General features: G+C 38.9%; 3 protein-coding genes across 4 annotated transcripts; all 3 read right to left on the bottom strand.

Annotated features, from left to right (window-relative positions):
* Nucleotides 1-1,736: 1,736 nt before the first annotated feature.
* hbp1 (HMG-box transcription factor 1) lies at nt 1,737-9,025 on the bottom strand. The gene is made up of 10 exons (XM_026312061.1): nt 8,258-9,025; nt 7,998-8,178; nt 7,479-7,599; nt 7,201-7,315; nt 6,506-6,621; nt 6,193-6,349; nt 5,759-5,903; nt 5,012-5,296; nt 2,882-3,023; nt 1,737-2,749 (listed from the first exon to the last, which is right to left on the bottom strand). The coding sequence occupies exons 1-10, from the start codon at nt 8,328-8,330 to the stop codon at nt 2,732-2,734; spliced, it is 1,353 nt and encodes a 450-aa protein (XP_026167846.1). The 5' UTR covers nt 8,331-9,025; the 3' UTR covers nt 1,737-2,731.
* A 1,248-nt stretch (nt 9,026-10,273) lies between these two features.
* Nucleotides 10,274-18,508, bottom strand: prkar2b (protein kinase cAMP-dependent type II regulatory subunit beta). 2 transcript variants are annotated; one of them, XM_026311506.1, is made up of 11 exons: nt 18,426-18,508; nt 15,815-15,850; nt 14,783-14,835; nt 14,551-14,634; nt 14,201-14,307; nt 13,875-14,028; nt 12,387-12,488; nt 12,225-12,299; nt 12,065-12,133; nt 11,827-11,962; nt 10,274-11,688 (listed from the first exon to the last, which is right to left on the bottom strand). In XM_026311506.1, the coding sequence occupies exons 1-11, from the start codon at nt 18,499-18,501 to the stop codon at nt 11,555-11,557; spliced, it is 1,026 nt and encodes a 341-aa protein (XP_026167291.1). In that variant the 5' UTR covers nt 18,502-18,508; the 3' UTR covers nt 10,274-11,554. The 2 variants fall into 2 exon arrangements, with proteins under 2 accessions (XP_026167291.1, XP_026167290.1); XM_026311505.1 differs by lacking the exon at nt 18,426-18,508 and adding an exon at nt 16,844-17,199.
* Nucleotides 18,509-20,041: 1,533 nt separating this feature from the next.
* On the bottom strand, nt 20,042-26,360 carry hsp90b1 (heat shock protein 90, beta (grp94), member 1). Its single transcript, XM_026310699.1, has 18 exons — nt 26,203-26,360; nt 25,578-25,680; nt 25,161-25,302; nt 24,909-25,025; nt 24,482-24,813; nt 24,088-24,199; nt 23,840-23,971; nt 23,528-23,644; nt 23,299-23,436; nt 23,122-23,199; nt 22,930-22,995; nt 22,445-22,714; nt 22,071-22,316; nt 21,447-21,583; nt 21,284-21,362; nt 20,801-20,956; nt 20,437-20,532; nt 20,042-20,328 (listed from the first exon to the last, which is right to left on the bottom strand). The coding sequence occupies exons 1-18, from the start codon at nt 26,249-26,251 to the stop codon at nt 20,302-20,304; spliced, it is 2,397 nt and encodes a 798-aa protein (XP_026166484.1). The 5' UTR covers nt 26,252-26,360; the 3' UTR covers nt 20,042-20,301.
* Nucleotides 26,361-26,402: the final 42 nt, after the last annotated feature.

Here is a 26,402-nt window from a genome sequence, read left to right as displayed (position 1 = left end):
AAAAGAAGTTGTTCTGTGCACTGTTCCCCAGTGACCTTAAATAAATTAGATTATTACTTCAGGCTTCAGTATATGACTATGTAGGGGGAAAAAACAGATGCAATTATTTTTAAAATCTAACTTATCACAACTTAGATTAATCATTGCTTGTTATGCTCTAAGATAGCTTTATTTTCTCTGTGGTTTTGGCTGTGGCAACATCTCTGTAAGGCTTTTATTTATTTGTTTTTAATCAGTAGCCATTAAAAATGAAATCTATGTATACACAACTGATGATTGTGTTTTTGCAGCAGCATGGTTCCTTCACACAGTAATGTTCATAAAAGGACAGCTCTCTTCCAAATATTGTATGAGCTGCCTCTTATGACATTGACACATTATTTTAATTTACATTTACTGGCAACATTTGAAAAATGCTTTTAATTTCTGACCAAATAGCTGCCGTATCCTTTAGGTCTCCATTTAAACAAACAATAGTGTTGCGATGCATCAGGCACAACTTTTCATTTTCCCATATTCTTCATAAAGTATTCAACTCAGATTATTTTGGAGTAGCCTGTTACGGATATACTATAATTAGATCCCTTTGCCTGAAAGACTTGCTGGGTGTTGCTCATTTTTATTTCATGAGGCATGCAGTGCTAACAATGTTCCACTGGTCAACTAGAAAGGCCCTTTAGATATTTTCAAACATAAGAAGTTCCCACTGTACATAAATCATTTGATTCTGTTTTTTTTTTTAAATTGGAGCATTGTAAAAAGGAAATCAGTTATTTTCTATATAACAGCATCATTTTAGAGCACCTAAAGCACAGGCACATTAAGCAATATTTATAGTCACCTCTATTTTAATCTTAAAACCGCCTGAAAAATATTTAAATAGGTCATGTCAGTGCTGTGGAAAATATGTCATTTTAGTACTAACCCTAGCCCAACTCTAACCCTAATCGTAGCCTAACTCTACTCCTCTAATCTTAACTCTAATTTTAACCTTAACCCTAAACCCCCAACCCTAACACTCATATAGGTGCCATGAAAAATGTCTTAAATACGTCATGTAGGTGCCATGAAAAATATGATTTAAAAACATCATGTAGGTGCTAAGAGAAGATTGAGATCAGACCTGTTCCATTATTGGAAAAAAAGCACTACTTCTATGGAACAAAAATGGAGTGATGGCGCCATCTAGTTTCATCAATATAAATATTACCATTTCTTTAGATAAATAAGTTGTTCATATATTACTTCACAAGATGGTTTATAAAATACAATGTTTTGAAAATGTCTTTTATTGTTAAAAACTTATGATAATGTGTTGTTTTTTTTTTTTGTTTTGTTTTTTTTTTTTTTTCATTTTCATTTCAGACTTCTTTTCATGTCTAGAAGAGGCCAACGTTCTGGTGAGTATGGTTCAATTAAAACCTTAAACATTGCCCCCCCTCCCTCAACCCAAGATTGAATAATCATACAGTACAATTGCTATTTATGAGGCCTTGTAAGCATCTGTGCCTGATGGTTTTGATGTGACAGACCAGCATAGAAACCAAAGAATACAATACACTTTAGATGTGTTGTTACCTGGAAACCTTTAGCTTTGCCGGTTGTACGTTTAGCTCAGTGGAGGTCGAGAGCTCTTAAAGCTTGAAACTCAATTTGCCTGGTTCAGCATGATATTTAAGGACACGCACTTGTTCATGGAGGATGCTGGTAATTATTCAAAGCAAAGGACAGGCAAAAACAGGTTAACATGTATTCAGACACAAAGCCAAGCATCCTCACAGGTTGTGGTCACAGTTTATGAAAAAGAGCCATACACTTGGATAAGATGCAAGTTTTAAAAAAAAAAATTATTTATAATATGGTACAAGGCTATTCTGTGCAAGAGGTTGTTGGGGCTGAGAAACCTGTACAATATGAACAAACAAAGCACTTATAATTCAATAGTAACCTGAAAGCATAGCATGGCTTCTGGGCCATGATTGTGTGTAACGGCTAACTGTCAAGAAATGAGCTGCATTATACAAATGGTTTCCATCAGTATACAATGGCTGTATATGATTAGATTACATATTTATATAAAGTGCAAAAGAAATAAACACTTTCAGTGAAGGCCTGAAGTGCTTTGTGACTGAGTGGAAACCCACCACCACATGCTAAAAGCCTTGTCGTCATATGGCCAGGTGGCTGGGCGAAACTTGGCAAGGCATAATCATAACCTGTTATCCATAATTCAGCTGCAGAATACATACTGTATAACAAAATGTATGAAAGGGTTACCAATCTGTGCAATGTGTTGAATTCTACAAATATAAACTATATGAACAGTGGTGAAAAGGTTATCTGAAATTCCCCTTTTTACAATTATAAATAGAAACTTGTCTACTTTCTCCTCCCACACTAAAGCATAGCACCACAGGCTCTCATTTTTTTTTCAAGCTTGAATATGAAATAACATGAAATAAATGAGAGTTCATTCTTATTTCAGAGTAATAAGACATCCATGACATCAAAGATATAAGAAAATATATGCACTGTTAGTGACTAGATTACATGTTTTGTTAATAGTTCAAAAATTCTGCTTTGTCTCTATAATGCTTCAGGGTTACAAAAAGCAAGTGAATTCAGCATCACAGTTGAGTCTCAAGAATACAGGAGAGAAAAGAGGCATCAAGCGGTCCATCAGACTCTGTTCAGCACCTCTGGGGGAGCAGCTGGGGAATTGGGGGATTATCTAAGTCTGCTGGGAACCCTGGTGAAAGACGACATGAATTGCAGAAGTGTATGAACATGTGACTGAACCCAAAGTCTGGGTAGGTATTATTTGATATGCAATGTCAGAGTACAGTCTGCAGGTTGGTAAAAGTCTACTGCATGTCCTTACCGAGTTGGTTCTTTTACGTTTCCAGCAGTCTGGATTGAGTCTTTTCTGCTCCTCAGCCAGAGCTTTGGCCTCCATGGTGTACATCCTCCTTTCCTCACTCTTCATCTTCTTCCATTTGTCACCCAGGATGACACTAATGGCTCTGGAGCAAAAAGATTGTGTTACTTTCTCTTTTTTATATTTCCTTTCTGTCCTAGGAATGAGAAAAGAGCCTACATACATTTTTAGCTGCAAAATGAAAGCTCTTTAGAACATGCTAATACATTTTAGGCCCACCAGTGTAAGAATAAGTCTCTAACCAAGAGGCTACTAACATAACTGCAGAACTGAAAGCATGACCCAAAGAGTCACCGTGCTCTGCTTTTGTTTTCTAATGTTTTCATTTGCAGGACTTACTGTTACTGTCCTCACCTTCAGGGTTTCAGAGAAATTACTTTCAGCACTTTATTAAATACACCTCTAAAAAACTAATACAGCCTAATGCAGACAGTCTTCTAATAAATCCTCTTTCATGAAGGTCATAATGTTCCATTTTTGGTTGAACCTGTTTTACAGTTACAGTTACTCTAGTTAATCGTTTTGGAGGCTGTAGTTTGTGCTGCTGTTTAAGTGTTTCTTAGTGTAGCCTCACTGATATAAATGGACAAAATAATAAACACCTGTAAAAATAAAGCAATGCAGTTCAACAGCAGCCCAAATAACATCTGCCATGTGTCTTTAACACATCTAAAACAGAATGAAACAAAAAGTGAACATTATGACTTTCATGAAGGGAAGATTTATTGCAGAACTATTGTATTAGTTGCCTGTTGTTTAGTACGTCTAGCTAAAACTAGTAAACAGTGTACAAAGCTTCACATGTGTCACATAACTTTAATATGGGCAGAAATAGTCTGTATGAAGTGAATAATTGCATTGTTAAACTGCAAGTGAATAGCCTAGTAATGGAACTCATTTGTACAACTAGTAAGTTCCAATAGCTGATGAAATTTAATTCACTTGTGCTGAAACTGTATTTAATCCTCACTGAAGATTTTCCTTTCTACATTCAGTTCTCTATTCTTTTTCTATCTATCTTTCTTTCCCAAGGACCCATCTACATGGATCAGGAGTTGAACCACCAACCTTCTAGTTACGAGACAACAGCTGTAATTCCTGAGCCACAGCCCCACTGACACGTTTGTGACTCAATGAACTGGAAGTGAATTCTGTACACTGAATTTCTATTGTAGTATGACAGAATTGTCTGTGAAAGTTGAATACAGTTTGAAGTTCACATTCAGTTTCAGCTTTACTGGAATTCCTTTCCAACTAATTCGATTTCAACTTAAACCATACAAAATGAGTTGATCAATGCAATTATTCAACTTGAGCAATTTGAAACTACTTAGAAGTAATTAAAATTTGCTGCACATACTACTTGCACATATTTCTGCACCTATTTTAATCTGTGGCTCTGGTCTTAACAGCTCTAGCCTGAACCACTCCACAACACAGAGCACCTCTTAGTTTTTACACTGGCAGTACTCACTGCACCACCTCCGCCCTTATTCTCTAATAGTACCTCTGTTTCATGAGCTAACACGACATGAGAGAGAGAATGAGAGGTCACTTTGCTATAAAGGTGGGGTCATATTGCACTTCCTCTCTATAAATTGTGCTCCCTCTTATTTACGCCAATTAAGGTCCATATCACCAAGCCACGCATGTGTTTCCTGTTTTGTCAGTGTTCAGCTGGCTCCAGTGAATTTACAGCTCAGAGGCCCACTTAGGTCAAAGGAACACTCATTAATTGTGTTTAGAAATAGCAAAGTCATTACTGTAGTGTGTGGCATTAAGCCGTTTAGAACAAGCTAGAATAAAAACTTCTACAATCACAAAGTTGAACATACGTCACCGTAATCTCTGTTTGCCAAAGACAACCAGAGATCGTTGCAAACAGGAAACACATGCTTGGAATGATCCATTCTTTGGACTTCAATATATATGAATGGAAGAAGAAGCAATTATTTAAATACTGGGTATGTGATGTGGCTACATCCTAAGTGCAGTGCATTAAACAAAATATGATGCCTCTGAGGATGAGACGGCGTGAGTGACAGGCACAGTGGCTGTCAATGATTCTCATACCTGTTGTCCTTTCCAGGATACATCTGCGTGTACTCCACTCTGTACTTCTTGGCAAAGAGCATGAAGGCATTCATTGGCCGCTTGCATTTTGTAGGCGTGGCACTGGCTGTCCCTGAGGTGTGGCTCCTATTTGATTTGCTACTCAAGGCTTGTGGAGAACTGGAGCGCTCAAGTTTATCACAGTCTGGACTGACAGCTCCCCCACTGGACAGGGATGTTCTGCGCTGACGGGCCATGCTGCTGAGGACATACACTGCTGAGGAGTCTAGTGGGGTGAAGTCATAACTGCAGGAGAAAGGAAGGAGAAAAAAAAAGTCAGCACTAGATAGTACAAAAGTTAATACACTGTCTGTAATTAAAATTATGTATTGGGTGTACATGTGCTGTTTGTTACAAAAAAAAAATGTAAATGTCACTTTAAAATGTTGCTATATTGTAACACACATTTTTCATTTTAATTTCTGACACTAAAAACTTCAAATCTACCAATATTGTATATGTAAATAATTGTAGGTGATGTGCAATAAATAAATCCAATAATAGATTTATTGATGAGTTTTTAGTCAAGTATATGAGAAGGCTGCAAGCTAAGGATGGTCTAAGATGAAGATGACAGACGTGTCCGAGAGGATTGTGCATGAATAAACTATGTCGGACAACAGAAGCAAATAATTTCTTCACATGTGATGACTTGAACGTAAGTCTGTTAATTATACAATGGACGACCACAAGAGTGTAGCACCGTACCTTCTGAAAGTGTCAAAGACGACTGAGTCATCACAGTTAATGGCATCTGGATGGTTTGGTGGCAGGCAGACATCTCCCAGCTGCATCTCATAGCAAGGAATCCCATGGTGCACCACGGTAAGGCTCGGATAAAAGGAAGACCACCCTGAAAAAGACAGATCGCACATTTATAGTTTACCTTAATCTTGAAACCGTTTAAATAAAAAAACAAAACTCTCAGCAAACATAGGTTGAGCAGATGCTTCCAATAGCAAAGATTAGTTTCACACAAATGTTTCATGTCAATAAATACTGTTGTTTCTGACATTCAGTTTGCATTTGGCTTTTGCCAGCAAAGCTGACATTAATTAAGCGCCGTCTCTCTCAGAACATATTATAGCCTAGCTTTTTAAGGTACGTAACCATATACTACTGAACAATAAATAAATAAATACCTTTATTTTTGACAAAGAATGGATGGTCCAATCTGCACTCAGCTGTTAAAAGGCCATCATCAGGGGAGCCAGGGTCAAAGGTCAGTTTAAGGACTGCCTGGCCAAAAGACAATGTCTCTTCATGACTCACCAACTTAAGACCCTCTGAACCATATCGCTGTTAAAAAAAAAAACACACAAAAGGACCAGTCCTTACTGTGTTTATATTGTACAGTATTAGACCAACAGTGCCAATCAACACAGTTGGAAGGTTTTTCAGAGTATAGAAGATTAAACATTTGAAGAATTACTAAAGTCACTACTGATTGCTTACTTTGAGAGAGGAGGAGGTGGAGATGGTTTCATCATCTGAGTCGTCATCTGAATCCCCGAGTTCGTCAGCTTCCTGCCACTCCACATTAGGACCTCGATGGAAACGCAGGCGAGTTCCTAAATATCAACACAACAATTTAAAATGATGAATAAACTTGTAATGATAATAAACAGGAGGATTCTGGAAAATAAATGCAATATTGCTGTTTGAACACTAGAGGTCATGCTGTTCCTGCACCACTCTGGAGAAAAATTGTCAAGGAAGGATCCTTTTGGAAAATGTTAAACAAAAGATTAGTGTCAGCACCTCTACAGCCCTCTGCCCAAAACAGTCTTGATTTCATGCCTTGTCATCAATTAAAGACCTAGTCAGTGCTGTTTTGACTATAAATTATACACATACATATATATATGTTATATATATATAAGTTTTACTCTATTCTCTATATTCTATTAACCAAAATACACATTCTGTATTTTACATGTCTTCTTAAATATTGGCAATGTAAATATTAGCAGATTAATGGACTAATGAATGGCTGTTTTCTGATGGAGAGATGTTTATGCTAAACTGTGGACTATGTCTTTAAGCAAGAATTCTCAAGACAGAAATAGAAAAAGTTAAACTTAAAGGGATGTGAGATGAGGTTTAAGAGTCTATGGTGGTTGCCTATATGCATAACTGAATGTATGTACCTTTAAGAAAGCAATGCCAGGCTGTGGAGGGCCAGGAGTGAGACCAGGCCATATCTTCATCATCAGAAAAGGATGACGACATTGAGAAAACTCCAGATTCTGATTCACTGCTGGCCTGTTATGGATAACAAAATACAACTTACAGTGAATTCAGTAAAATAAACAATTTCAGTATGCACAGTTTACTCAAAAATAATCACTGGCTCTGCAGGAATGGATGATTCTTAGCTTTTCAGAGGCTGAAGTGAAAGGTGAAAGTGTTGAAAGTGAAAGGTTACCCTGACACGCCTGCGCTCCCTGAGGTGGCCTCTCGATGGGGTGGGTGCGCTACTGGCTAATGGGGGCCGGGCATAGGAATGTAAACTATTACTGTTGCCAAAGATGTGCACTGGAGATGATCTGGAAAAAAGACAATGTTATAAATACACATTTTTTTATGCCATGCCAAGTCCACATGTTGCCATGAAACATTACTTAGACATAAAGATATTTTTTCAGATTACACTGCAAGCAGAGTTTGACACACAATGGTGATATTGTACATCTTAAAAACTAATATACTACTATATATCCTGCTCAATAAAATCCTGTAAAAAAGGTTAGTTAACATTGCAATGTACTGGTCCTAATGACATGAACATAAACATAGTCATTCAGTCCATGACTGCTACAAACCAACCAACATTTGTCTACCTGCCAATCCTGCTTTGTGGAATATCCCCCCAGGTGTTCCCATGTGTAATGTGTTACTATGTATGTTGATGAGGACTGTCATTCAAGTATGTGTTTGCACTAACCTCTTATGTGGGGCATCCTTCATCAGGGGGCTCTGAGGGCTGGTGGCAATGTTGGCCAGTTCAGCAAGCCAGTTAGTGCTGGGGGAACAGCTGAGCTCCTGGTGAGATACTCCTGCTCCAACCTGAAATAACTCTGGAGACCTCTGGTCCTCCTCCACCTCCTGCAGCTCTGGCATGTCATCTGTAAAGAGGTTAACAGTATTATTAACAATAAACATGATGAATATGAAATGTAGAACATTACTTTTTTTTTTGTTTACCGTAATCCATGTGGCACCCAGGTGAGGAAGGCAGGTCCTCGTTACACTTGAGCAGCTCAAAGGACTCGTCCATTCTCACAATGTTCGTCTGTTTCCTCTTTTTTTTTTTTTTTTTTTAAACGGGCTTCAGGTCCGTTTACTCAGCTTCCATCATCATATTCTGCCACGTCAGCTGGTTTTAGGCAAAACCAAGGCAAGATGAGAGCTTTCACAAACAAAGTGAAACTGCTGCACAGCTGTATTTACAATGAAGATTCTACTAGACTTACACAGTGACAGCCCCCGATGAATGAAAACCTCATTTTTGTGATTGCATACGTAAGTCTAGATGGTGGTATGCAGGTTTTGTTAGCAGGAACCATTGAACTATAAAAACGCCAATCAAATAATACCCATAAGGTGCCATAAAACTAAATAAAACATAAAATTAACAAATTCCCCCGATAGTACGTAAACATTGCGAGACATGCCATGCATTGCATCGATTGAACAGAGAAGGTAGGCAGCTTTTAAGAAATCCTTTGTCTTCGAAACGACACAGCAAACCCCTGTGAGTGGTCATGTGACCCGCTGCGTGGAGGCCTTGTTTATAAACTTATAAGGATTCGGCGCATGCGCACCAGAGCTCATTCATTCATAATTGCGCAGTAAAAGCGTCAAATACGTTAAATTCAAGTTGAGAAGTGGCGAACAGAGACTCGAAAACACGGAGTTGAAAAAAATGTGAAAGCATACCAATGTCAAAGTAAAAAAAAAAAAAAATCTAATTTGAAAACAGTGTTATCTTTGGTCATAGACAAAATTGTAAAAAAAATGATTGAAAACATTTTTTGAAAAAAGCGGGGAAATAGTTTTGAAGGAACAAAAAACGGTTATAGGCGTTTGACAACCGATCGAGAGTCGCTGCAGTCCCCTGACAAACAGCTGCTTCGACAAACGCGCTTCTACAGAAACCACACCGTCATTAAAACGGTTCAAAAGTGTTATCGTGGCCTAAAAGGCGACTTGAAGTCTCGACGTTCTGTTTCCCACTACTCAAAAGCAGCAGCAGTGTCCTCTGCTCAAACCTAGGGGCTGTCGGGTCTAGTACTGTAAACAAAAGAATGTCAACAAGTTGAGGCATGACGCAACCTCTTTGCCCCGTTCAAAATGAATGACACGAAAACCTTCGGACGCCTTTTAACGATATTTTCACGTCAGTTAAAGCAGATATTAACGACTTGTTTTCGCTTTGCAAACCTACTGTCGGGAAGGATTTGCTATCACCAAAACAACAAGCGTCACAGCGAAAAAAAAAAAAAAACAATGTCGAGCAAAGCTGTCTTTCGACATCAAATAAACGCGTGACAACCCCACTGAAATGCCATGTTAAAACTGCAAAGATAAGGATGACAAAACATTTAACTTAAAAATGCGTCTGAAGCATTTATTTCTTCGAAAAAAGTAGTCAACTTCCCACTTACCAGATCTGTCGCCATCAAGAAACTCTCTGGCATTCACTCGAGGGGTGGAAATGAATGTTTGCAGAGAACGTCTTCCTATTGGTGGATATTGATGTCAATAACGAGAATAGCAACATTGTATTGGTCGTTAAAGCAGTGAAAAATACAGAAGGCGGCGCCTAATCTGTTGATCGTCGTATCATTGGATGAAAGTGCATGCCTGTTACTGCTCAGTAACAGCTGATTGGCAATAACAGGAACAATACATGGTTGTTTTTTTTATCCGCAATTTTGCAACTAAACCACAAGGTACTTACTTCTATATCATTTGCAATTACATCGTTGCTTTAACGTCTCAGTACATATCTAGTAAGTTGCGATGCTTCAACCTCTACATGGATGACTGAGAAGCTTCACAGACATATTTAGTAAATGAACAAATACATGAATGGAGAATAAATGAATGAGTCCCTAAATCAGTCACTGAACTATTTTCGGGGGACAATATTAATCAATTAAAAAGCTTTGAATGTGATATTCCTTTATTGTAACAAATAATAATGTGACACGTAAATATAAAAACAGTATTTATTGACATGAAAAGTGAAATATACGGTACTTTTAGCCAGTGTTTTTGGGTCTGCCTTCAAATATTAACAGCACTATTTGCACAGGGGGGGAGTTAATTCAGAATGTTTAAATGTTAAACCATTAAACTGTTTAAACTGCAGTAAACCACAGACAAAGTACAGAAGACTTCAGTTATTCGTTTTAAAACGAGAGAAGAAGAAAAGCCATATAAACCACAATAAATTCCTGTTGAGTGGGGACACCAGAATATTGGTTTCCAAAAAGTATAAGTTGTTAGCAGAGGTAGACAGCAATAATGTATGTCATAATCGCAATGAATGTTTCGACGACACAAAAACAGTATGACTTAATTTTTACATTAAAACACAGGAAAACAAATTGTCTGACGACATTGCTTATAATGACTATATAGGTCTAGTGGAGCAACTTATTAAATTAAAGGTGAGCCTATAGAATAACTGTAAATACGCAGTTTTAAATTGTACAGCAATGTGTTGTATATTCTTACAAAACTATGAACTATCTCTCTGAAATGTTTTTTTAGTTTATTGTTATTTTATTGCAAAAGCACTATTCGGCTTTAAGCCACAAACACTTACCAGCAATGATATAGTTCATGAAGATGTATCCAGGAGTTAACTCTTAACATAACCAAAAAAAGGTATTTTGTAAAAATGTTAAAATGCTGCCAAGTCTACATTCTGTTGGGAGCAAAATGTGAAAGCTGTTATTAAAACACAGAATCAGATTAACCTCCTTTTTTAAATTGTTTATCCTCTTATTTTTAGTGCTCTTGCCAAAAATAACAAGAAAAAATGACATTTGTTCACAATTATCAATTAAGAAATTAGCTTTGGCACCTGATTTAACAATGTTTATAAATTTACAAACAATATTATACTGTTAGGTGTAACTATAGCACTGTGGAGATAAGGTGGGAGCAAACAAAATTGTTCCATATCCAAACATATAAGCTGCCCGACACTGACAAGGAAAATGTACACTCACATTTTTAAGTTGAGGGTTATGAGACATCTAATTTAAACAAGCTTTAAGCACTCTGCTTTGGCTTACTGGAATCAAAACACTGTGTGGCATATGGGGCATATCTGACATACTCAATGTTTTATTTTGTCTGAGACACAATTCGTAGCGGGTATTCACATTTCTTGTAAGAAAAACTGTTTAAGTAGTTATGTGGAAAAAAACATCCATACAAGCCTTATTTACTTTAATCCATGATCCACGGTCCACTCAGTCTGTCTCACGCATTTTGTTGCTCAATCTCAGGGCTGCTCCCAAACAGGGTGACCAGCTGCTCTTCATAGTTAGCAATGTTTCTCTTCATGATGTCCATGCATGGGCCCAGCAATCTCTCAAAGGCTTTAACATCCATGACTGAAAACAAAACAAAACAGAAGACTAAGACATATTGTAATGAAAGTTATTCACAGAACTGTTAAATAATAAATGACATAATGGGATATTTACAAGCTGGACACAATATATGAATGGTCAAGAAACTGCACAGTGTACCCAAGCATTTGACGTTCCCCACAGCATAGGCTGATGCAGCTCTGGGCTTGTTGGTGACAAGTGCTAACTCTCCAAAATACTGGCCCCTAGAACATGTTGCAATCTCCACCTCTTCTTCCTCCTGGTCTTTTTTCGTCTTGTAAGACAAAAATGCACACAATAACGTACCAGAATACCAATTTTTTTTCATTTTTAATTGTATGCTTAAAATATAAAGTCTGAGACTTGGCAAACATACCCTGCTTCTTTTCATGGTGATTCTAACTTGGCCAGATTCAACAATGTAGAAACAATCTGCTAAATCGCCCTGTGATGCAAAGCATTAATGCAATTGTAAATGAGTACCAAAAAAAATAGTTGACTGTGTTCATAAATGATCATACAGAAAGATTCATCACCTGAGCAATAATCTGCTGTGTATCACCGTACACCTTGGTGGAGAGGACGTCTACTACTTTCATTCTCTCTGAGAGCTGTGAATGAAAAGATGTTTGATTGACAGTGGCTTTACTGTGAATACATACTGCAGTTGTCTAACACTGGATGACTACTCTTCTGACCTCTAATGACGTAAGCAGTGGTAGCGTTTCAATGAATGCCTCATACATCTTCCTCTTCTTTGCATTGTTCTTCACTATGATCCTCCTGAATGTCAGACGATCCTGGAACAGAGATTTAAAGAAAAAAAAAAACATTCAGGTTTAAGTTTAAAGACATACTGGAAATAAATATACATTTGCCAAACTCTAATCCTATGTCCTTGCATTGTTAGTTTTATATATATATATATATATATATATATAATAGGTGTGTGTGTGTGTGTGTGTGTATGTGTGTATGTATATACAGTAGTGTGGAAAAATGCTTAGAAAATCTAGTAAAATATCATAATTTTTAATGTTGTGTTTATTTTCCCCACACTCTGGAATTCAGTCTAACTGGGTAAACAGTGGTCTGAATAACTGCATAATAAATACTGCTTTACATTCCCCCTACTGTTCCAGACAGCTCTGGCATCCTTTTATCCAACAATAACTCAAATTAAACAACAGTTCTCACTAGGGGTCACTATTAACCAGATTTTAAGTATGCAGAGTGTCTCCTTCAGGCTGTAACAGCACTCTGGATATTACAAGAAGCAGCACCACTGTTCTCAACCTGCTGCTTTCAACCATAAACCTTTAGAAACCTCTCTGTTGTTTCAGCAGGATAAAGTTTAGACTTAAGGGATGACAGCAACATGTCAGATGACAATATGCAGTGGTACCAGTGGTAAGCTACACAGTGTAATATAGGAAACATATGTAGCTGCCCAGGGCGGCCTCTAGGTGAAAAAACCCAGGCAAACATGAACCTAAACCGGTAAAGTAGAATCAGTTCCGGACTCTAGAACTCAGAGTACCATATTTTTAAAATTTGACCAGCCTGCCACAATGTTACCCATGGACATCTTTAACCCTGGGCATAAATCAGCTTCCTAATAGAGTCTACTGTTTGCTCAGAGGCCCTCAGTACTGTCTGTTCTCAGCCTAAAGGAACTGTAGGTAGAACAGGAGTAGCTGCTTGTTCACAGACACACAGTACAAGAACCCAGGTCAACAGGGACACAGCTGCAACATGCTCAGTGTGCACAGACATGTATGTAAGTATTCTGACTACTATATAAAAAAGTATTTGGATTGCATTTTTAAGCAAAATAATTTTCAGGTTATGTTTTAATATATATTTTTATATTTCAATTTACACTCATACATGAATGTAAATTCACATCCAGGACCATGATTAGTGTGTTCTCCATCCATCCATCTTCTACCGCTTATCCAGATTAGTGTGTTCTCTCATTTGAAATTGCACTAAGTGGGTTTTAAAGCTACAGTATGTTACCTCAGTCAGACAACATGATCTCACCTGTGATACAAGGCAGCAACACTGCCACATACGACCTGGATGTTTACTATAAATCATGACAACTGACAGCACAGCGTGGCATAAAAACCAGAGCACAGGGCCAACTGTGCTCATACATGAGGATTTAATGGTTTACTCACTAGGCACCAAAGGGCTCCAGGTGAGATGGCGATTATTGTGGCTGCCCTGGGGGTGTTATACATCAGTGCCAGTTCTCCAAAGCTGCCTCTGTTGTCATAGCAACCTACCAGCTTCTCTACGCCATCAACCTTCACAAAAATGTTAAACGTCCCACTGAATGAAAATATAATAGAAACATAATCAGTGAAAACAGGTGGAAGCCACGTTGATAATTACTGAAACACTTCACAGATCACTTTGTAGATATATTAGTTTTCAAAATGACTTGTTTAACAGTAGATGATATGATGCATAGAAAAAGTATTTTTATAATGTGAAAATGTACCTTTCAATGACATAAAAGTTATCCCCATCATCATCTTGATCAATGATGTGCTCCCCTTCTGTGCAGAACTTCTCAAACATGGCATCCAGCACCTGAGACATCTCTTCCTGTACGGTAAAGAACAGCAATGTTTCGTAAAAATGCAATTTGACACTCACTGTTAAAACAATGATGTAGAATGCACTGAACATGCTTTTTCACATCCTTTATAATAACTATCTTTAAATACACTTAATAGTTCCCTGAGCCATGGCACAAATGCTGCTGTGCATGTTCTCCTCTGTGTAATTTATGAGACGGCAGTGCTCAAACCAGAGTAGTACAGTCTGCTTATAGAATAATCCACTCACCGGATCCAGGTTCTTGAACAGAAGAATGTCTCTACATGCTTCCTGTAGTCTCTGTCTCTGCTCATCGGTTTTTGGGTGAGTGACCTGCAAAGTAAAACACATGGCTGTGACGTGGCCCCATGATGGCATACACATCAGAGCACACATACATGGGAAGTCATAGTGTAGAGCATTTGATTTATTATTGCTCGTCAAAGAAAACTAAAGCACTGTGGCATGGAGCACAGCTCACCCATGGCTCTTTATCCTCCTCGTCTTCATCAGGGTTGAATGCTTCAGCACACACTGCATGACAGAGATCAGCAAATGAATGAAAAGTTCAATCATTACCGGATAGTCAGTTCAATTACACTAAAGTAAACCTTTAGCAACAATTTCCTGTTGTTGTCACTCAAGTAGAAACCGTTGCTCATGTTACAACAAAATCTAAACACGTGGGATGTATCAGGACATTTCATGCAAAAAGTCTTTATAAACACAACCTTATTTTGTATGCAGATTCTGAGAGATGTGGTTATAGAGGTGACATTTGTAACAGTTTCAAAGCAAGATGAGAGTGAAGCAAGCATCATTAAGATACAAGTTAAATTATATTAAATTATAATTTATGTTTCTGTTGACAAATATGTTAACATTTTTGTTGATTGTGTAAAAATATGATGCTTAAAGCTCTAAAATTTCCTTGATGGAATATCTATAACCCAAAATCAACAATCTGTTAGCCCTAAATTTAATTTTTTATAGTGTGTAAGTAGATTTTCTTTGCTTTAATTTTAGTCTACACCAATGTAGAGGACATATAGTTTCCATCTTAAAAAATAAAAGGTAAAAAATATTAAGTATGAATAGTTTCACCTGCTCATAGTTTCCATTCAGAGTGTTTCCATGCAGAAATCAGTCTTAATTTAGCACCATTATTCTTGTCCAGCTACAACCTCACTGTTATCATGAGCAGGAGATTATCATGGGTAGCAGTACTTGCTCCCATCTCCACACCCACATCACTGACATTATTAACCAGAATCGAGACAAAGTGGTTTCACAAATTCTAATAAATCCACACTATTATAATAAACCAACGACACTGAGAAAAGACAGACGGAAACAAAACCCTCTGATATCATTTGTACTGGAGACGCAGCCTCAGGGTTCAAATGTCAGAGAGGTTTTATATATTTCCAGCACTGATGCTGTCCAGAGTTTTCCTCTCAGCAGAAAGAGGCTTTTAACAGCGAACTTCAACAGGCAGCAAATGACAACTCACCTGATGCTCTTCTGATGAATCTGTTTATTACCGGGGCTGCAAAATCAGAACAAATATATTAACATGTCAAATTTCACCATAGAGTGAATCTATTTTACAGTAAGTCAGTTCATAATGGACAGGATTAAGTTAATGATCTGCTTTCATACATCTGCATTAGCACAGGACACCCAGCCCTGTGCTCATTAGGGATCCATATTCATTTGAACAGCTGCTTTGAAGTGCCGATTGCCTCTTTGAATAAAATTCAAATGAGAAAATATTTGAATGTAAAACAGCAAAAAAAAAAAAAAAAAAAAAGTGCCAAGATTCAAAACAATAGCTCAGTATGAAATATACATTAGATTGGAGGTCTCATTCATTAGCAGCTGTTACTGTCCAGTGAGGTTCACACTCATTAAGTACAATGCACTGGAAGTGTGATGGTGCATGGTCATGACACAAAAACACTACAACAGGTAGTGAGTGAACACAGTGTCTTTATGTAACCATTGCAGACACCAGCACTCATTGGGATGCTGTGTCAGAGCTCTGGGTTGCTATGCTACTTGCTGCAGCTTCTGGCAATCCTGCATGGCCATTGGGTTAAATATGACCACAGCTATGAAGCCCTCATTAATCTATAGGGCACACTTAATAATGTTTGCATCATTGAAGAGCTTTAGATTTCAACCTGTGTCATATTTAAAGGTATAATAAGAACAGCCCCCCCCCCCCCCCCCCCCATCAGGCCTGCACCTGAAAACTAACTGAACATAATCAAACAGCTTAGAGATGCATGAGCTGGTTTTCCTCCTGCATAGAGAAGCGCAACACACGTTCATTGAGCATCACTCAGCCTCTGTGACCATATATGGCGAATGACAGAGCCGCGGTGGATGCAGGGTGTCGAGCATCACTGCGCCCAGTGTGTTTCTCACCGAGGGCCGCGCACACTGCGATACGCGCTCTCTATCCAAAATCATTTAAGGTCATCCACGTCCACGTTTACTATCTTCCTGACCAAAAAAACTAAATCTATGAGCCCACCTATGAATTCCTCGTCATCGTCGTCGTCGTCGTCCTCTCCGTTTTCCGAATCGATCTGCATCGCTTCGTCAATGAAATTGACCGCTTTTCCGGGTCTCGGGGCCGAATTTTGGTCATTGCCAAACGTGGCCTCTTTGGCTTCACTGTCCTTCAGCTGCGTGAAGTACTGTAACGCAAACTCGAGCAAATCCCTTGGCTGATTCCTCAATACTTCCACGGTAAAGCTCTGTAACAGCTCCGTCAGTCCTTCAGGGATTTCTATACTCATTCCTGTTATCAGTCTATGAATGTGGTCAAAACCGGTTTGCAACGAGAATAATCGAAAAGCAGCTGAGCTAAAAAAAAAAAAAAAAAAAAAAAAAAACAAACCCCCAAAAAACAGCAGCAGCAGTCAGGCCTCAGTCAGAAAGCCATCTGCAGCCGATCCTCTCTTTTTCTTCAATGAAAATGGCTCTGGATTTTTGGTCCAAGCATCTTCTGCTGCTTCTGGCTACAGGAAACCCACGCATGTGACCCACGAAACCATGGCAACCACCTATCCAGGGATTGCGTATATGAGCAGCAGCAGCAGCGCAGAAACTGCAGCCAGTCGCAAAATACAAATTATGGGACAGACAAACCTGCGAGACCGATTATGACTTAGAGGTGATGATGAGAGATGTCTGCTGTCAAGTTTAACTCTGTTTTTCAATCCACTGCGTTTGATCGCACAAGTTCACTTTAAAGTTGTTCATAATAAAAGCTGGTGTATAAAATAAAGCATCTATTAAAACAGCAACCAGTAAAACCCCTGTTATAAATAAGATAAAGACGTATTATTGCTGATTATTTCATAGACAAATGGGGAAAATATATTGCCCACTGCATAAATTTGTGGAAAATAAACAAATCTTGGGCTGAAACTAAAGCTCAGCAGACTTATTCTAGTAATTCATGCTGACCTCTTTATAGGAGACAGCCATGGTGACTGAAAAGCAGTTTCCAAATAAGCCTTATTTCTGGGATTCAAGTCTCCTCAAACCTGTAAAACCAGTAAGACCCTGCCATTGTGATCTCAGCCTAAAGCCAGTATCTCTCAGGTTACCCGACCACAATACATACACAGCATCTCACACTGAACATGAAGGATTTAACCTGAGGTGTCTCACAGTGCAGGGAGGGAGGGAGGGAGGGGGAGAGGGGGAGGGGGAGAGAGGGAGAGAGAGAGAGAGAGAGAGAGAGAGAGAGAGAGAGAGAGAGAGAGAGAGTTCTGGGTTTAAGGACCAAGAGCACATGTCAGACAGAGGATCTGAGGTTAGTTTTCATCTGGGACACCTGAGAGACTGCCAAATGTACAACAGCACTCCTTTGTGTGTGTGTGTGTGTCCTACAAATAAACTCCACAGGTTAACAGCAGGGAATGACTGTGAGATATATGCTATGGGGCTCAGTCCCTGTGTGGCCCCACTGTGACACCCCTCCCCCAGCTGTGGCCCATATCTGTCACCCTTTATTAAGAAAGCACATTATTTTCTCACTCTCATCCATGGCGTGACCTGTAAGGCAACACTGCTGCTGCTTAGTTACAAGCTCTGCAACTCACGGTTTAGGACTGCAGGTTTCCACAGTGAGCTGTGCATCAAAGGGATTGTGTTTGGATGTGTACACTGCAGCCACATCTGGGTATCTGCTATAAGAAGACATCACACAACAGTTGTTAGAGAACAAACAGTGCAGCAGCCCCTGCTCACTGAACCTCACATCCTGAAGATGGTTTCTGCTTAAAGCTTCTAAACAACCAATCAAACCTGCAGCTGTTGAATTATTACACTTCAAAATGCAAGGAATTTCTGAACAACCCTTGTGTTACACCAAGACGTCAGTCTGTCAATGGAAAATACAATAAGGCAGAATAAATAGTTACACATGTGGTTAACTGTATATACAAGCAGGAACTGCTGACTCTGGAATAGGGTTCATTGTTTACACAGCAGGTAGTCAATCTAGTGAACAGTATTTGAAGATTAGTTGATAAACATGTTAATGACCCATATGAAAACACAGTCAGTTTGTTAGGAACACCTAGTAACATTTAATACAAATGTAAAAAGCACCAGTGTTTCCTCAGCAGCTATACTACCTGCTATAATAAATTGTGAGTAAAACCAAACTAAAGTTTATCATGTATGAACATCCAGATGCTTAAAAAATGAAATAGACAGTAAAGGGCTGTCCTGCAAAACGTGTCCTCAAGAAGTGGGGGGACAATGCCATCTACTGGGCATGGCAAGGTATTGTAACATTAAGTGCAAAGGATTATATTTTACATAACAGTTCTGATTAGTGGGGGATATGGCCAAAGACCAGTCAATATATTAAATATAAAATAAAGATGCTCCGTTACTATACTTTGTCTTATTTTGATGCTTTGATTGAAAGTGATCAGTGAGTAAACTACTTGGTGCTGATGCAGCAGAAATGTTATTGCTACCTTTCCACTATAACAGCTGATTTTTTTTTTTAATTGTCTGAAGCCTCAGTCATCCTCTAGTGTGACCTGTGTCTACATGTGAAGCCAGAGAAGATTAACTGAGTGAGAAGTAGCAATCAGTGTCTTAAACATTTTTTTTCCAAAGTTTACCTGTGCACAATTCCTAGAATGGAGTATAAAATTACTAATGACAATCTTCAGCATAATTTCTGGGAAAAAAGAAAAAAACACATGTACAGTGAAGGACTTTGAGGCAGTTTTTTCTTCTGTCGGGCTAATTAATTTCAAAGTTGTGGATGGATTTGGGCAATAAAATCATCTCAAGCAAGACTTAAGATTAACAAAAAAAACTAAATTATCTTAATTATTGGAAAAAGTCTGTGTCTAACAATATAAATCATTTTGCTTTTTTTTCTTAAATCTTAATAGTTTAGTCCCTTAACAGATTTCTGGTTTCATTGCATTACTTTTACAAATTCAGAGAGCAGACTGACACTGTACCTGCCAAATGTCTGGCAATGAACATGACATGTTTGTAGAAATGCAAATTTCAGTTTCCTATAAGCCCTTTTAATTAAACCTCTATCCCTTGTCATTTATGATTCTCATGTGTGCAGCCACAGCCTGTTGTTACCATTTCAGGTTTTAGGCCACTTTTTTTTTATTAAGTCCATTTTCAGTTGTACTTATTTTTAAACAGTATTTCATCACAAACACTGTACAGTGGGTTGTTTTTCCAGGAAACATTTATTCGATCAAGAGACAGGATCGCATCTTTCCATAAACAGGTCAGTTAAATATTAACAAATTTACAGTCATGAGGAATGTTAAAAAAAAAAAAAAAAAAAAAAAAAAAAAAACAAAAACAACAAAAACAATGCTCGCCTTAAAAAACCCCACCCAGGATAATGTTGACCACGGTGGCACTGGAAAAAGACTCAAATCATGTCTCCAGCTCCATTGTTTACATGCTTTTCCATTCAGTGCTTCACAGTTCATCTTTCTCTGTTTTTTCCTGCAGAGGAATAACATTAAAGTTATGTAGAACAAGAAGAGCAAATACTTCAATTTTTAAATCATTTTAAAATAAATAAATAAAATATCACAGCTTAAGTGTGCTCACCGTTTCGTCATCATCACCCTCATCTGCAGTTTCTTCTTTATCTTCAGAGTCATCTTCTGCTGGCTCTTCTGGTTCTTCTTCAGGTTCCTCTTCAACCTATCAATATTTAACAATAATACCCACACAATCTTTTACCATCAGGAGCTGACACACCTTAATTACCCAGTAGGGGAACGTGAAGATGTATGTGTGGTTAAAATGGAAAGCAGAACTATTGCCAGTGAAAAAACAGTTTCAAGCAAACCATAGACATTTCAGTGGCTATGAAAGATGACATGAGCTTACACATGTATAGTGAAACTCAACATTTGACTATCAAATGTTTTGAAACTAATGAGTTATGTGGCAGCTGGCATCGACTTGCCTGTTCGTCCAGCGCTATATTCATGCTGAGTCGGAGCATGCGCTCTATCCTGTCTCCATAAGCCTTTGTGTCAGTCAGCTGGTAGCCTGACCGCAGTGTGGCCGTTTCAAACAGTACCATGGCCAGATCTGATGCAGTCTGGTCCTCAGCATCATCCTGGAGGACACACAAAAAAAAAAAAAAAAAAAAAAAAAAATTCAGCATTCTGCTCTGTTTGTTCTAAGTTCAGAAATGTTGCAATGGAACCAATCTGTTAGAAATGATTACTCATGCAGATAATGCGTTCCCATCTTTAGTCATGTTAGATGTGCAGATGTTTCAAAACTTAAACTACAACTTGATGTGAATAATCTCACATTGATGAATTTCTGACTTAAAAAAAACAAAAAAAAAAACAAAAAAAACAAATGTAGTAAAATGTTTATAAGTGACATAATGCCATCTTTAAAGATATTACAATGAAGTGACACTGGTCAGACTTACATTGACTCTGTTTAGCATCTGCTTGATGAGGGGATGCTTAGGGTTGATTTCTAATGTTTTCTTCTGGCTGGCATAGTAACTGAAGAAGAGGAAGGAATTGCCATTTTAGCTCGATAAACAGTAAGGTCACATTAGTGGAAAGCACAAGATGATCACTGCTCACTTTGTGGAGATGTCTTTTCCTGTCTGGTAAGCCTGTGCCTTCATGATCCTCTCCATGTTTCCTGACCAGCCGTACTGACTGGCAACCAAAGCGCAGGGAGACTCGGTCAGTCTCTGAGACAGGACAGCTTTCTCAATCTGTTTGTGGGATGGACAAAACACTGGATTAAAAATTCAGTGAGACAGGACACCAATCAGGCAGCTGTGGTGAAACTACAGTACTGTACACAAGTTTTAGGCACTAAAAATATACACAGGGGATACTTGGTCTGGTCTGACCTGCACACAGTTTCTCCTGGTACTTTGCAGCACTATGGAGAAACTGCATGCAGTTTTTTTCTAGATTCAGGCTGTCCCATTGTCTTGTGTCTCTTCATGTGATCCCAAAATATCAGGACCCTGTGGGGGTCAGACCATCTGTTTCTTTGTACCTTTGAAAATAGTACTTCATGAACTCTATTGGGTTCTCTATGGAATTGTTGTCCTGCCCAGTAAACCTGAGATTAGACACCTGATGGTGTTGTGTACATCTAAAAGTGCCCAAAATGTCTGCACAGTATTTATCAATTTTGTGGCTTGTGAACATGTCTCAGGTAATAAATTACAAATATAAATGACTCTCTACCTTGTCCTTCAGGGCTTTGTCCTTCAGCCAAGTGGTAAGAGGTTCATACTCTTTCTCCAGGGCCTCCCTCTTCTCCTTGGCCTTATCGCTCTCATCAAACTTGACACCCTCCTTCGCCACATTCTGGAAGCGTTTTCCATCAAACTCAGGCAGTGCCTGGATGCAGTACTCATCCACAGGTTCTGTCAGGTAGATCACCTCATAACCCTTTTTCAGCAGCCTCTCCACAAAAGGAGAAGACTCAGCCTGCAGAGGCAAAAGAGTACAAACAATCAATTCTGATTCCTCTGTGGGCTTTATAGCACAGGTTTAAATAAATCATCTATGCAACAATTTTTTTTTTTTTTTAACAAAAGGTCAAAGTCTCTGCTTACCTCCTTCCTGTTGGTGCCAGCCATGAAGTAGATCTTGTCCTGCTTCTCCTTCATACGCTCCACATACTGCTCCAGGCTGGACACAACTGTTTCGCTGTGTGAGGTCTGGAAGCGCAGCAGCTTGGCCAGACGGGTTCTGTTGGAGTGATCCTCAATGACACCCAGCTTGATATTTGTTCCAAACTCCTTCCAGAACTTGTCGTTGTATTGCTCCTCTGCGATCTTCTTGATCATGTCCAAAGTCTTACGCACAAGCTTCTTACGGATAACCTGAACAAGACAAAGTCAGGTTATCTAAACTGAAACCGTTTAATGGCAACAGTTCTGCTTATCTAGCTAAAATGGAATTTAAAAATAAAGTATTCAGTTAGGCATATTACCACTAAATAATGACTAAAATGCTAAATTTATCTAAAAGGATGTGACATTTTCCAATAAAATGAGACAATTGGCATTGAGATGATGATGTTACATATGAAACTCACCTTGAGCAGCTTGTGCTGCTGCAGAGTCTCTCTAGACACATTCAAGGGAAGGTCATCAGAGTCAACCTAGGAAAATGAGTTTCCATTAATGATAGTGTAGCCAGTACTAAAGCAAAGACTGAACAGTACATTAACATTTGGCGGTCTCATAACTAAATTACAAAAACAAGGGAAAAAAAAAAATTCACTCACCACTCCCTTGATGAAGTTCAGGTACTTGGGCATCATGTCGTTGAAATCGTCTGTGATGAAAACTCTCCTGACAAACAGCTGTGACAAAGGGGTTTCAGTTTAGAAATTAAACATAGCAGATTCCTGAACAGCTTTCTGTAAACACAGAAATCCCCGACTACTCCTTGAAGCACATACCTTGATGTAGTCATTCTTCTTGGAGCCATATTCGTCAAACAAGCCACGGGGAGCTGTATTGGGCACGAACAGGATGGACTTAAAGGTAACCTCACCCTCAGCTGTGAAGTGGATATGACTCAGAGGATCGTCACTGTCCTGTTGGAGAATGAAACATACCTTGAATTAAAATTAAACACCAATGGGAATGCAGACAGTGTACACGGATGTTTGACAAAACATTACCTACCTTGGAGAACGTCTTGTAGAAAGCCTTGTACTCATCTTCCTCAACCTCCTTAGCTGGTCTCTGCCATATAGGCTTGATATCATTCATCAGTTCCCAGTCCCACACAGTCTTCTCAACCTACAAACATCAAGAGATTTTCAAAAATAGCCCAAAAATATTTATTTCTGAACAGTCTGAGTAATTACAACAGCATCAGTTTAAGTTCAGAAAAACATTTTAATTACTTTTAATGAGAACTAACAAATACTAAAGATATGACAGTCACAGTATTAATTTTGCCCATATCATCCACCCCTGGCAGGAAGATCCTACCTTCTTCGTTTTTGGCTTGTCTTTTCCCTCCTCCTCTTCCTCTTCTACCTCAGCCTCATCTTCAGCTGTCTCTTTCTCTGATTCCTCTGCTGCCTCAGCATCTTCCTCAATGGGCTCCTCAACTGTCTCAGTCTGGCAAGTGGAAAGGAAGAAATTATACAATGGTTATTTGTTAAATTCTATATTTGTAAGGCTCAGGACTAGGATTCATGAGTCAAACAGTAGAAGGAAATGTCTTAAGCAATCACCTTGCTAGCCCAAACATAAATGGGGAAGTTGATGAACTGAGAATATTTCTTGACAAGGTTCTTGATGGTCTCCAGCTCCAGATAATCTGAGGCCTCTTCTTTTAGGACCAATCTAAGGTTAGAAAGACATGGGTAGGATATAATAGTCAATTTTATACACTGGATTAGTTGGAAGGAAATAGAGTTTAAGGTGAGTAAGTGTTATACTTTAACAATATCTTTAAATTGCTTGTAATCGCTTGTTACCTCCGGTAACTTAAAATCAATTTCATATTAGTTTTGGTGGTAGGAGTAATGTAAATAGTTGTGACACTTACAGCTGTTGTTCATATTGTCAAAAATAACCTAAAACTGGTGTAGATGGCTTTAAGCAATGTGAAAACAAGAAACTCACGTGATGGTGGTTCCTCTGCCTAGTGTGTCACCGCGAGGGTCCTCAATAACAGAGAACTGATTAGAGTCAGACTCCCAGATGTGCTGGGTGTCATTGTTGTGCTTTGATGTCACAATGACTTTGTCTGCAACAAGGAAAGCAGAGTAGAAACCAACACCAAACTGGCCAATCAGCTCTGAGGTAGACTGGCCCTCATCCTGCATTTCTGTCATCTTGTTGAGGAACTCGCTAGTGCCCGATTTGGCAATGGTGCCCAGGTTTTTCACTAGCTCTTCTTTGGTCATTCCAATACCAGTGTCAGTGATGTGGAGCATGTTCTTCTCTTTATCAGACTGGAGATGGGAACAATAGAATAAAGTTACCAAAGGACATCATGTAACATTACCAATGAAGACTGCAACAGAGGGTAAACATTTCTTCTGCATACCTTTATTTTGATGGTCAGCTCTTCATTGGAGGCTAATACATTCTCATCAGTGAGTGACAACAAGCGAATCTTATCCAGAGCATCTGAGGCATTGGAAATCAGCTCCCTAAGGAAGATCTGCAGCAAAAAAAAAAAAATCTCATTAGCATAGCTTTTCCTAATGATGTCTGCAAGCTATATAACTGTAACTCCAAAGAAGCCATACTGCAGTACAGATGATTGTACATCAAGTTGCTCTTTATTCTTGCTCACCTCCTTGTTCTTATACAGAGAGTTGATAATCAGCTTCATCATACGGTTAACTTCAGCCTGAAAAGCATGCTTTTCTGATTTTTCTCTGAGTTCCTTAATTTGAGCTGCATTCAACCCATCCAGCTGGATAGCCTCCTCCTCTCTGAGAACACATACATGCACAGCACAAGTGAATTCAGGAATGTACACAACCAATCAACACAAAACATGCAAATCTCCTCCCTTTTAGGGATCAGTATCCAAATTAATACGATTGCCAAGCCTTAAAGACTCCTACTGTTGCTTTTAGCATTTGTGTGCACAAGCATGGACAAGCTGACCTTGTGCTGTTAACTTAAGGTTTAGTCAACATTCCCTGATAGGGATAGTTACATGTCATTCAACAGGTATAATATGAAAATATATTCAAACACCTACCTCTGCACCACCTCATCATCCGTTCTGGAGCCATCCCTGCTTTTGCCCAAGTCCTCCTCTACTGTTCCCTCGACGTCCAGATCAACCTCTGCCTTTACAGCAGCTGCCAAGCGACAAGGAGTTGCATTAAAAAGTCTTACTAACAATGCATGTATACGCTGACGAACAGTCAGCGCTTAAGATGACTTCATTAGGGATGGCAGTCCACACAGACGTGACCAAAAAACACCAAATAAGCAATGTGCAACGTTAAACGGCCACGCTTTTTAAACCATAACATCGGTATTCACCTGTACAAGAGCAATAACATTAGCTACTTGCTATTTTGACGTTATGGTAGCGGCAGACAGCTTTAGGGTTCATGGTGTTTCTACTAGAAACTTCTGGAAAGACACTTAGGAATAACGGAGAGTGGCGTTGCTCTGAAAACCCGACTGAGTTGTCTATTATTACCAAACTGACAGAATTAAACTTAAAAAAATACACTTTTGACGAAGCTCCTGTCAGTCCTTAGCAACGAAGAAGCACAAATCAAGTTAACGTTAGCTTACTAGCTAATGCTAGCTTAAATAATGGGCAGCGTTAATCAAAGCGTAACGAGGGGGCAAATATTTCCGCTACTCACCAAAAGCTAGCAGCGCGAAAAGAAGACCTACACACCAAACCCGCTTCATTATGATGGACAGCTTGAATGACGACGTGAGTCCTTCAGCTCCGGAGACAAAAGCCGGGAGACCAGCACACGCTGCCTTTACAAGACACAGACAAGTTAGCTCTGCCACCAAACAGCCCACTCTCTTAAACCCACAACAACCGACCAATGGC

This window comes from Mastacembelus armatus, chromosome 6, assembly GCF_900324485.2.
Source record: "Mastacembelus armatus chromosome 6, fMasArm1.2, whole genome shotgun sequence".
In the NCBI taxonomy this organism is placed as follows: domain Eukaryota; kingdom Metazoa; phylum Chordata; class Actinopteri; order Synbranchiformes; family Mastacembelidae; genus Mastacembelus; species Mastacembelus armatus.
Note: the sequence above shows the minus strand (reverse complement) of the source record. Positions and strands in the feature narration are given on the sequence as shown.